The sequence below is a fragment of the Chelon labrosus genome, assembly GCF_963514085.1.
Source record: "Chelon labrosus genome assembly, chromosome: 4".
NCBI classification, from domain to species: Eukaryota; Metazoa; Chordata; class Actinopteri; order Mugiliformes; family Mugilidae; genus Chelon; species Chelon labrosus.
Genome location: NC_140340.1, coordinates 4472894 through 4485516, shown reverse-complemented (window position 1 = coordinate 4485516; position 12623 = coordinate 4472894). Strand labels below are relative to the sequence as shown.

The window sequence follows — 12623 nt, the reverse complement described above, 5'->3', positions numbered from 1 at the left end:
GTAAACTCTCAGACAGCAACTTAGCTTTTGTTCTTTGCATTCAGCAAACCTTGTTAATACAGTTTTATCGATTTCAAGCCAAGTCCTTTTCTTTTAGAGGCACATCAGGATAAATAATAAAACTTGGTGTCCCCTTTCTTTTAGTCTGGGTATGTTTTATAAATAGAACTGAGTACCAAGACTTTCATAGACTTTCTATCAACAAGCAGCCCACGGACACGCCTCCACTGCACAGTTTTTTCCCAAGCACCTTATTTTTATTTATTTTATTTATCCTTTACTATAATTTATAATTACTATACTTATTGTATTTTATTATATTTTTATTTTATTTTTTATTTTATTTATTTTTTACTATAATTTATAATTACTATACTTATTGTATTTCATTATGTTTATTTTATTTATTTTTTACTATGATTTATAATTACTATAGTTATTATATTTTATTAAATTTTTATATTATGTTTTATTTTATTTATTTTTTACTATAATTTACAATTACTATACTTATTGTATTTTATTATACGTTTATTTTATTTATTTTTTACTATAATTTATAATTACTATAGTTATTATATTTTATTATATTTTTATATTGTTATATTTTTTATTATATTTATTACCTATACTACCCATGCAATAACATGCAAATATATAATTCCTGTTTACATTTGCACTTTATTCACTTTGCTCTTACAGTCATGTTTACATCCTATATGGACAGTTTGGATAGTTAAAACATTTATGGCATTTATTTGTTTTTTGTATGTACTTTGTAATGTTCTATTTTTTGTTTTTTGTTCATTGAAAGTGTGTTGTACTCGCACGTCACGCTGCTCACTTGTGCCTTAAACTGCCTCCCTGGGGACAAATAAAGTTTTCTGAATCTCATTCATAGTACATCTCCCAGCATGCAACATCTCGAAACATACGTACACGACGGAAGAAATGCTAACTTAGAGCCGCCATAATTAACATTTAGCCACCTGGAGACAGCAGAAACAAGGTGTGAATGCAACGTTAACACCTCAACACCTTTTACATTCAAACTCCACATTCCTCACTTACAGGTCTTGTTTCTGGTCACCTGATCAGTGTAAAGTCCAACATGCGACAACGCGCTCTAGTTAGTTCTGTTTTTGGTCTCTACCAACCTTTAAAGGAAACATCTGGCGCTTCAGCTGCTAAACGCTCTGCTGTGTTGGTCCTGGGCAGGTAATGTATCATCAGGTTTTTAAAGCTTTTTTTTTCTTTTTACACAAAGCAGCTGCGAGCCGCATTCAAAAGCAACATAATCCAGCTGGACAGTTAAACAATATCAGTTTAAAGCTCCCTGCAGCCAGGTGCAGCTGCAGATTCAGTTGACAGTTCACTGTGAGTTTATCTGTATTTCTGAAAGACATTTCACACGTTGTTATTGAGAATTTAAAATATATATATAGCTGTTTCAAGTTTGCAGTCGTCATTGTATTAACATTGAATAACCTTAGGGTGCACTGTAAAACATTACAGTACAGTACAGTTATGTGAACTTTTTTCTTCTCTTTAACTCCAACTGTCATGACAAGTTTTTGATAGTGAACTCAGTTTTATAAGTTTTCAAAACTAATCCATTGCACCATTCTACACAGTTTCTAAGGTTGAAATGTTTTACAGTGTAGGGCTCCATCAGTTCATCAAAGCAACTGATCGTATTTGTGTCGATTGTCTGTGTGACATGTCAATGCATCCCAACTCCCACTCAGTCAGAGCCAAGTTGCGAAAGGAGTAGGAATTATTTAAACGGATTAAAATGATTATGTACCTGGTTACCACAGAAAACCCCCTGCACCACTATGTCAACAGAGAACATCCTGGGGGGGAGGGAGGGGGTGAGTTGTGTCGGTTTGGTTGATGGTCAGTGGCAGTGAACACTGGCCATTAACCAAGAACTCGGCATATGCTAATCTCAAGTATCAGCGAAGCAATCAGTTAACTCAGCACTAGTGCTGGGGTTAACTACAGATTTCCTCAATCGTGTCGATTCCAGTCCAGAAGGTTTTGATTTAATCCACTATCGATTCACTCAGAGATTTCAGTTTGGAAACAAATGGTTTTGGCAATTTGCGGTACTTTTAGAATATTTGACCTCTAGTAGGCTCATCTTTGCATGTGTTGTTCTCGCCTCATACTTTCTAAATCCAAAACAGATCAGCTTTGGGGCCTGACGGTGCTCTCAGGGTTGTAGCTTTTGTCATTTTTTGAATCTCCCTCAAAAGTGGACTGATCTCCTAGGAAGACTGGATTTGCACGACTCATCTCGCGAGGCCGCGGCGCGATTTCTAACAAGCAGCAGCAGAAATTGGCAAATATTTAAGAGAGCGATATAAGGATTTTATGAATTGATATCAGATCTTGGCGGCACAGTGGCGTGGTGGTTAGGACTGATGCTTCACAGCAAGAAGGTTCTGGGTTCGATTCGAGTTTGCATGTTCTCCCTGTGTCTGCGTGGGTTCTCTCCAGGTTCTCCAGCTTCCTCCCACCATCCAAAGACATGCTGGTTAGGTTCATTGGTGATTCTAAATTGGCCGTAGGTGTGAGTGTGAATGGTTGTCTGTCTCTCTGTGTTAGCCCTGACATAGACTGGAGACTTGTCCAGGGCGAGATAGGCTCCAGCCCCTCGCCCGCAACCCTTCACAGAACAAGCGGTTACAGAAGATGAATGATATCGGATCTTCCAAATGAAGACTCTCTTCTATTTGAATTGGAAAATGGATTTTTTTATTAACTCAGCCCTCCTCAGCTCAAGTTATTAAGCCCTTAAGGTTAAATCATATTCAGCATTATCTACACTAATTAATGGCAGACCGTAGTGAAGCTTAAAAGTTTATTGGTAGAAGTTATGCTTAGAATTATTTAGTGGTAAGTTAATCAAAGGCTGAAAAGACTGAAAAGGAAATGCTGAAGTTGAAGCTCACTCAGTCAAAACCTGTGTCCTGTTTATCTGTTTTCAGTTTCGCTTTGGTTTCAGTGTTTTCTCAGAGCGTGATAATTATTTTCTAGAATTTTTTTGAGTATTTCCTGTGACCCTCTTTGATTTTCTTTGTGTTTCAGTTCTTGTCTGGTCATGTTATTTCCTGTGTTTTCCCTCCTTTGATTGGTGGATTGGTTTTCCTTGTGGCTCCGCCCTTATTAGTTTCACCTGTGTCTCGTTAAACCCTCTGCTATAGCCCTGCCTCTCACTTTGGTCTCTGTGTCATCGTCTGCTATGTAACCTCTGATCTGTTCTGCTGTCTTTCTCCTGTTCTGTGATGTTACCGAGTTTGTCTCTTTACGTTTCAGTTTGTAAGTTTACACTCATTGTCTCCTACTCTTGCCTCATTCCTGCGTCCTGCGTTTGGGTCCAACCTCACCCGACACCGTGACAAAATGTGTGAACTGCTGCAGACGCTCAGAAACTCACCTTCCAACGGGATGTCAATGGCTGCACTCGTACGAAAGGCACAAACGCAGGCGACCGCGGCCAGGACGGCGGCCAGTCCCGGGCTCCTCTGCGACCTCATGGTTTTCTTTTTCTCCCCCGCTGTAAGATCTCGGACGTTTTCTCAAGAAGCGATCGCTGTCCTCTCCGCTCTCAGTTCATGTCTGAAGAGGCAGTACCTGTGAAGGCAGCACAGACGGAGAAGGCCCCATGAATCCACCCACGCGCTGGCGCACGGAGAGGCAAACCCCAAACACGACAAATCCCCCGTGACTGGGAGCTCGACTGCTCTCTGCTCAGCCTGGCGTAACACTTTCATTTGCATCGACTCTGAAAATTTTTTCGCTGCGACAGAGGAAAATATTCACATTAAAGTCTCCTGACATCACCCTCCCTTGGGAATGGGACTGTTTTGTAGTCTGTGGAAGTGTGCAGCAGCAGACAGACTCCTTTTCATGTGACAACGGAAAAAAATAAATAAATAAACCAACAACAAACGAGGCAGGCATGTGGATTTATTAATGCATGGCAGATGTTCAACATTAACGAAGGAGGTAAAAAAAAAAAGCAAGCCGAGATTGAAATCAACATCAAAATTGCCATCAAACTAAGAATACTGCTGAGCCGATTTAATCACTGCGCTGTTCTCATGTGCGCCTGCATGTTTCTGATAACAATGACTCAAAGAGATTAAGAGCGCAGCTACAACTTTATCTACATATCACTGCAGCAAACATTTCTGCCAGAGGTTGCTGCGAGACATAAAAAGGAAAAAGAAAGCGCACGTAGTTAACAGTCAGGCGGAGTAAGACCGTCTGCAGTCACGGCGGCGCGCTGCGGAGAACGGAGCGCCGGATCGTTTTGCAGCTAACGGACCAGAGTGTGGATCGTAACGAGCGCGAGATCGGTTCCGGGGAGCAGAACCGAGGGGAGAGGATGGGAAGGAGCGGCGTATGGGAACGTCTGGGGCGAGCGCTCCGTGAACCCTCTGGGGTACCGGTTCATTAGCCGTCCTCGTGTTGGCTGTGACCCAGCTCAGGGGGGTCATGCTGGAGTAATTATCTCTGCAGCTAACATGGCCCATAATAACAAAAAAAAAAAAAAAAGAGAAATAATGTCAAAACACAGGGCAACGTGAAATCATGAGGCTGCTGATCTACAGGGAGCCTCGGTGGCATTCATGTGAAACTAGAGATGGTTAAGATGTGAGAAGCATCATAAGGATAAAGTCTAGTAATTGCAGTTAGTATATAAGTGTTGACAGGTAATCCAATTAAAGGGGAACTACTGTTTTTTTACAACCTGAACCTTATTTCTGGCATAAAATACGATCGTCTACGCACCCATATAACTTTGGCGTTATTTTGAGTCGTTCGTCAGATATTTAGATCCGCGTATATCCATATAGTGGGAGTGAATGGGGCACCGAAACGCAGCCTCTAAATAACAATTATTTGCCGCGAAACTCGTTCATTTCACCAATATTTTATTATGATACGCTAGTGCTATTCCCCGTTGAGTCCGGAGTTACCTGACATCATTATCCGGGGTCTGTAGATTGACCTACTAACCTCTGACCTGGATGATGTCATCTCTGAGTGCCGTGCGCACCTGCGATGGTCAGCTTGTTTACCTGTAATTTGCTACTGCTATTTTTTTTGCAACATGGCTGAATATTTTCCGATTCTGAGGTTGTGGACGACGACTTTGTTTATGATGGACGTCCTTACCGTTTTGAGCCAGAGAATACGGATGAGGAGCTCGTTGAAAGGAGGTTACGGAGGCAGAGAGAGGAACAGCTGGCCAAAGAACAACAAACCACTGCACATCCGCAAATAGGTAACAGGTAACTTCGGACTCAACAGAGAATAGCACTAGCGTATCGTAACAAAATATTGGTGAAATGAACGAGTTTCGCGGCAGATAATGCGTTATTTAGAGACTGCGTTTCGGTGCCCCAGTCACTCCCACTATATGGATATACGTGTCGCTCCGCTGGAGCTAAATATCGTCTGAATGACTCCAAATGACGCCAAAGTTATATGGGTGAGTAATTTTATGCCAGAAATAAGATCCAGGTTGTAAAAAACAGTAGTTCCCCTTTAATGTCAAATAAGATGTGCGGAAGTCGTAACCAAGACATGAGCTGTACACTAACTAGCCCGGTGTCCTTAAAAGAGCTTGCTCCTCACAGCGGTGGCTTGAGTCCGACTCTCCTCGCTCGCTGCTTCAACAAACCCAATAGGCACCGCTGAGGTCAAACCCCTGTTCGACAGATGTAATAGAATAATTGACCACAGAGCAAACGCGTCGATTTTGTTCATATGACGCAGGCCATTGTCTTCAGACCGAACGTGCACTCTGAACTTTTCAACCGTGCCTCACAGTAATGGTATTAACTCAATAGCGGCCTCCCTGAACCAGCCCGTGACCTCTGCCCCACCCACCTACAGCCTCACCAACAAGGCTCGAGCCACTATATATATAGACAGTCACCCCACTCAATCACAATCCATGCCTATTGACTTTATTACTGGCCAAAGATCTGTGCGTCAAAGTTATAAGTCATGCAGAGGAACGCCTCGGGCCGTCCTTTTGTTTCAGTCTTTCCCAGACATGGTGATTCATGTTGCTAAACGCAGATTAAAATCAAAAGGTAGGGGCTTTGCATTAATTGGCTTGTGCTTTCTTGGCAAACTCGGCCTGGTTAAGAGGAGAGGGTTGGCGGTGGCGAGGACGGGGGGAGGCGGGTTACAATCCTCTCAGGAGAATGTGCTCTCATTGTCTTATTGTGCCAAAAAATGCTTTAACACCACCTTAGATGGATTACACTTTGGTCCAACTGTGCTTGATCACTTGCCTTCTGATTTAATCCCTCCTTCCCTCGTTAAACATTTATTGAGAAACAACTCGGCCATCTGGCTGAGGGAGGTCCGCTCGGAGCTTAACTGCTGCGAGCGATAATGTCTACATTCAGCTCACGGGGTATGGTGCCTGTTGGACCTACATGATGCACAGAAAAGAGGGACCCCCCACTCACCCCCCGTTACCCCCGGCCCCACTTCAAGCTCGCCTGATTTACAGACCGCGGGGCTGTTCTTAATCCCCGCCCCTTTCAGGAGCGATCACACCGGGGCCTGAGATTGATGGAGCTGGCAGGAGGGTAAAAGCTGCTCGCTGTGGGAAGACCAGCGTGCACCCTAACCTTACTTAGCAAAAGCTCACAGGGGGGTGCAGGTTCTTGGGCGGAGGTGGCGCACGGAGGGAAACGGAGCGAATTGGGCCAAGTGGTGGAATCTGCCGCCGAACTTTAAAGCTCTCTCTTTCTTTTTCTCTCAGAGTGACAGATGTAGAGCACTCTCCGGCAAACTTTCTCCCCGTCAACGAGGCGACCGAATAATTCCGCATGCAGGCCGCGTTTTCACACAAAGACATCGTAGCCTAATTTTATTGATCATGGTAGAAAGTCAGTTTCTTTTAATTCCCAAATGTTGTCGTGAGCCACATATCGAGTTAAAAGCTTCTCCAGAGCAGTGCAACAAAACAAGAACGCATCATAAAATACAATCTGCATTTAGTTTGACAATCAGTGCAAAAAGTGGTAGAACAAATGTTCTCAGCTTCTCAACGGTGATGACTGGTTGCTGTTGTTGTTGTTCTGATTCATGCAGTTTACTTCACTGTAAACAGATACCGGATACGAATATCTAGCTATCCTATTACTGAGTGATTAATCGGAAATATAATTGGTAGGTTGGTCAGTTACTGAGTCATCAACAGTCATCTTTCATTAGTTTAATTAATGGATGCAGCTTATGATTCTTTTCATTATCAATCAAAAACTGAACGTGAGACGATGCCAGGGGCGATTTCTCAGAGCCCAGGCTGGAGTCAGATTGCTTGTTTTGCCTAAGTGCAAGCGCTTCCTCTCTCTGTGCTTTTATTGAGTTGTGCTAATTCAAGCGAAACATTTAGTTTATTTATTAGTCTTCGTCCCATCTTGGGCCGGGACAGGAGTTTGGCTCAGACGCACGGTGCCCGTCTATCTGGTGCCAACATCTTATTGCCTCATTTTATCCACGTCAGCTCTTTTCTTTTAAGGTAACTTCATTCAGTCATTCATTTCCCGTAACCCCCTTGGACATGTCAACCATTCACACTCACATGCACACATACAGCCAATTTAGAATCACCAATGAACCTAACCAGCATGTCTTTGGACGGTGGGAGGAAGCCGGAGTACCTGGAGAGAACCCACGCAGACACAGGGAGAACATGCACACAGAAAGGAACCAGTCGGCCTGGATTTGAACCCAGAACCGTCTTCCTGTGATCAGCATCAGTGCTAACCACCACACCACTGTGCCGCCCCGCTGCACTTTCAGGTTCAGTTCAAGTATTCCTCAAAAGGAAGTGCCCCTCACTCCTTTATCAGATTTCTCCGACTGAAAACAGTCTCCCTGGCACCCTGTGTTTATATCATACATACCCCCCACCCCCACCCCCCCAAACCCGGCTTCACCTCAAGTCTCTTGTTAGCATGTTAATTCAAAGCATCTCTCAGCTTTTATTCACACTATAGTACTGTATCACAGTGCGGCTTGACTTTTACTCAAAGGAAATAAAAAACAATCCTGGCACACCTCCACCAGACAATTGGCAGACTCTGTTTGTTTCTCGACTCCTATAGTTCAGCCATCTGGTCTAGCTTAACACCCTAGCCTTAACCCGTAAACAAATGTCCAAATATAGTATAGAAATAAAGGATCGGAGCGCACCGTAAGGAGTGTTTCAAGGAAAAATAACACACCAGCCAGTTGCTTCCTCGAGCATTCCCCACACTTGTGGATGTGTCGTTTAGTAACGGGGTGGAGCCCGAGCTCAGCCATTCAAAGTTCACTACAGTAGGCTGTGGAGTTGGCACCATCTGCTCCCTTTCTCACACAAAGACAACAGGCAAGAGAAGTGTGGGCCTAATGTAGTTTAATGTGCAAGCCTGTAATAGGATTAAGCAGATCCTCGTCTTGTCAGGCTGGATTAAAATATTCTCTTTGCTAAAGACCTGAGACGGGAAGACAGCGAGACAGGGAGACGTGCTCCCCTCTCCTCTCGCGGTCCCGATATCGCCCGCACACCGATTCCCATTTGATCATTCAAGAACAATTAAAACAGCGGCCGAGCTGATCTGCACTAAGCGGCAATTGACTGCTTCTGATGTGTGTAATGAGCGCGCGGTTTTATTTCCCGTCGCCGTTTTGTTCTTTTTTTTTCTCCATATCCAATCAGTTGCTCATTTGGCTTGCAAATCCCGCTGCTTAGATTGCTTGTATAAATGGGGAAACTTTATTTATTTATTTATTTATTTAACGTAGAAATTAAATTTAGAGATATTGTTTCTTTTCCCCTCGCTGCATTTCTGAAATCGAAACAGATTGCGTTGCAACCTTTGGCAATGACGAACATTCATCAGTATTGTTCTGGAAGCCTGGCCATGCAGTTCATCTATTATTAAAATATTATTTAGAAAAAGAAAAAAAAACAGAAACAGAAACAAGACACAAAATGAGATTAGGAAGCGGGAGCAATAAAAGATAATGTGCTTGTCTAATTGAGATTTGGCTCGATTTCACTGCACTTCAGAAAGCATGACAGTTCAATTACCACGCCATTAATATTTCAGGGGTCTGCGGCTTTTCGCAGGGTGGAGGGGCTGGGCGCGGGGCTGACGGGACGAGGATGGAAGAGGCCGAGGAATGGGGAGCAGCTCTTGGGTGTGGAGGAATGAGGCTCTGATGAACCGTGGGGTTTGCGACCCCCGTGTTCTGCGCGAGCTGATGAAGGACGACCCTCGTGACCCCGCGTGAACTCCCATCACCGCGCGGAGAGGGAGCGCGGTGCGATGCAACCCGCAGAGCCTCGTGCACTGCAGCTGCAGCGGGGCGATCGTGTCACCAGCTGGCAGTGGACACGAGCACGTTTGATCTAGTTCATCTGGCGAAAGGGACGACAAACAACTGAAGGGCTTTTCAACCACGAGAGGTTTCCGTCTTGTCGTTAATGTGCATTTTTCAGAAAGCTTTGTTCCTTTTCTTCACAAACAAAACAGCCCTTTCCTCACCCTCTAATTAGCTGCTCTTTTGTGCATTTGAAAGCAATTTTCTTTACAATAGAGCTTATAATATTCGTGCAAAACACCGACCCAAACCCTCAGTGGTATCTCTATATACAGGAGAAGCTAACCCTTCTGCTCCGCATTATGACTTTTAATTAAAGTCTGTTGCATACGTTTAATGAAAACACTTAAACTGGTCACCAGAGCGTGTCACATGGCACGGTCATAAATCACGCCGTGAATGTACGCCAGCTAAAACTGCACAACAGATGCCGAGAGTCCTGGCTCTGAGCCTGCTAACGCGTTTGACGCAAAGCAAGAGGTTTCAGAAAGTGCGCCGCACCTGTCTGCACCTGTCTGCATCACGGCTTACAGGTTCTTTTACTTTTTTCATTTTCCCCTCTGATGTGCTCTCTTTGAAGTCCCACAGGAGCGCGCCCCCCCACCCCCCTGACCAGGACAATAATCACATTAGCGTGTGATCCTCGCTGAGTAGCCGGCAGAGAGATGAATTCGCGAGTCGGGCCGAGGGGACCGGAATATTATTTTGAGTGAACTAACACAGCGTGCTGCTCTCCGCTTTCATTCACTCCGTCTGACTGATGCTGGCAATTTCCCCAGATGAAACTGTGCCGTGGCAAGACATGATCGATGGCTGTTATATCCAGAATCCTCACCTCCATCAAACCCTGAAGCAATTTATTTCTGCCAACAGCCAAGAATTTCTGATGTCCCTACAGTGTCCGGGAAAACGCTTTTTTTTGCAGAGAAGCCTTTGCCACACATCCACTTTTTTAATCCCTCCAGGTGCCTCATATACATATAGTCAAGGTGATAAGGGATAGGAAATGAGAGGTTCTCTGCTCGCTGCAAATTCAGCGTGGTGTTAGAGCGGAGCATCTGGACAGTGTTAGTCCGGGTAAGCTGTTTGACACAGCTGTCGGATACGTGGCCCAGTTCCTGTGTCTCTCCATCACTTGGCAGGGTCGAGCTGAGGTTGTGTTGAGACAAATCCAACCCGGTGAGCTCGAGACCAGAAATGGATTATAACCAAAAATAACCAAGAAGTCAGTCAATCTACCACCGAGTATTTAAGCATCAGCAGCAAATGTCAAGAAGAAATATCTTCAGTGTGTGTCCGAATGACTCTCAACGCAAAACCACATTAGACGTTAAGAAGAGACAGAACCTATTTCTATCTACTACTTGTAAAACTTGCAACTCTTCCGTTTCATCGGGGACCTGCCTCCTCTAAAGGCACTGAACCAAGAAAAGCACTATTTCTGAACGGACGGCTCAGTAAATGTCATCACATGCAATTGTTCTGAGTCCGTTTGATGTGAATTCGCCTTGGCAGGAAGCAAAGGACCGAATTAACTTAAGTGAATGTGCATGCAGTCTGTATTTGTTTCGGGCTAGCTCTGGAAAAATCCTCCTGCATTGTCTGGGTGAAGCCGGGGGAAGTTTAAGGCTTCTTGAAGTTAAAAAGGTGACCTGTGAAGTCTGGAAACGTGACTGGAGGGTCACTGTAGTTACATAAAATACGGTCACGTTGATTTCAGCTGTGAAACTAAAGATGATACATCCATGAACTGACACGTGCAGCTCATTTTAGCCTTTCTTTTTATGAGTAATCTCTCAGTAAGCTCCCTTATTTGATTAGTCAATGAGACGTGGAAATGGTTTGGTTAAAGTATTTAACATGCTTAAATACTCCTTACAAATAAATCTGCACTAAATAAAAAACACACAGACGAAGCTCTAAATCCTGCAGATGGTAGTTGTAGCGTGTCACAACATACCGCACCTCCCATGAGTTTTGTGTGCTGCTTAAAGGGATTAGGGTGATAATAGCATCGTCCTAATCATGTATTTATCAGACACCGCAGTAAACAAGACGAGAACTTAAACATTGATAAACATTACGACATTTATCTCGGGGGAATGGTTACACTTTCACTGACGATAAAAAAGCAACTATTAAAATATATATATATCATTATTATTTAATATTTAAATTATAGGGTATCCATCTATCTATCTCTGTATATTCTAATTACTAATCTTCACAGTCTTATGGTGCGTTCACACCACAAGTGACAAAAGCTACAACTCTGTCTGCGACGCTGCTGTCGAGACGCCGCTGGAGTGTCACTCGAGCAATCAGCAACCCCATCAACAAGGTGATTTGGAACAGGCACTGACTGTAAATATAGAAGCGTGAAGCATATGATTGGTTGACGCTTCACTGCGTCAGAGGAGCGACGAATAAAAGCTGAAGCCGTCATGTCGCGCGACTCGCATGCCCGTCACGTAGCTGACAAGTGTCGTACGTCAGCTTTTTTCGCTACGTGTCTCAGGCTTACAGGCGGTCTAAGTTGATGCAGAAGCTACAGCAACAGCGCAGACCCTGCACAGACCCTAACGCCGTAGCCCGACGTGCACCTCCCCAGAAATGTAAGTACGAGTTGCGGCGACGCAGACCGCAAGATCTGTGACTGGTCCGCTTGGTAGTAGCGTGTTTCTGCTTTAGTATTTCCGGCTGCTTCTCCATCTCTGCAATTTTCGAATTGATAGTTTTTTGGATCAATAAAGATGGAACACATGGAGCAAAGGTTAACGGAGGAGGTTCAGAGATACAAGCATTCGTAGGACTCGTCTTTCAGTCGCCATTGTTGGAAGTGAAGCAGGAAATAGAAACAAAAATTAATCTGACTGGCAAAAAAAGACACAACGCCGTGTAGTGTTTTTACAGAGCGAGCCAGACTGGCGAAGCATAAATGGCTCACACCAGCTACGTACATAGGTTACAGTGTCTATGTCCCACAGTACTTTAAAAGAGCCTTTACATTGAAAATTTAGATCAGATTAGGTCAGATTTAAGTTTACTGTCATTGCATATAGTACAGGTACGTACACAATGAAATGCAGCTGGACAATCTAACCACAAGTGCAAATAGCAAAAAGTGCAAAGTTAACCCAGTAACAGGGTACGAACTACGACTATGGCGACTGTATTAAGTAAGTATCTTCCAATAATGGTATATA

At 43.9% G+C, this 12623-nt stretch overlaps 1 protein-coding gene across 1 annotated transcript in view; it reads right to left on the bottom strand.

The window, feature by feature from the left end:
• Positions 1-12623, bottom strand: part of chl1b (cell adhesion molecule L1-like b) — a 71876-nt gene that overhangs the window by 34064 nt on the left and 25189 nt on the right. Inside the window, exon 2 of the mRNA XM_084543631.1 lies at positions 3446-3642. Coding sequence (XP_084399757.1) covers positions 3446-3545 — 100 coding nt within the window. The 5' untranslated portion in view covers positions 3546-3642. The remainder of the gene's footprint in view (positions 1-3445; positions 3643-12623) is intronic.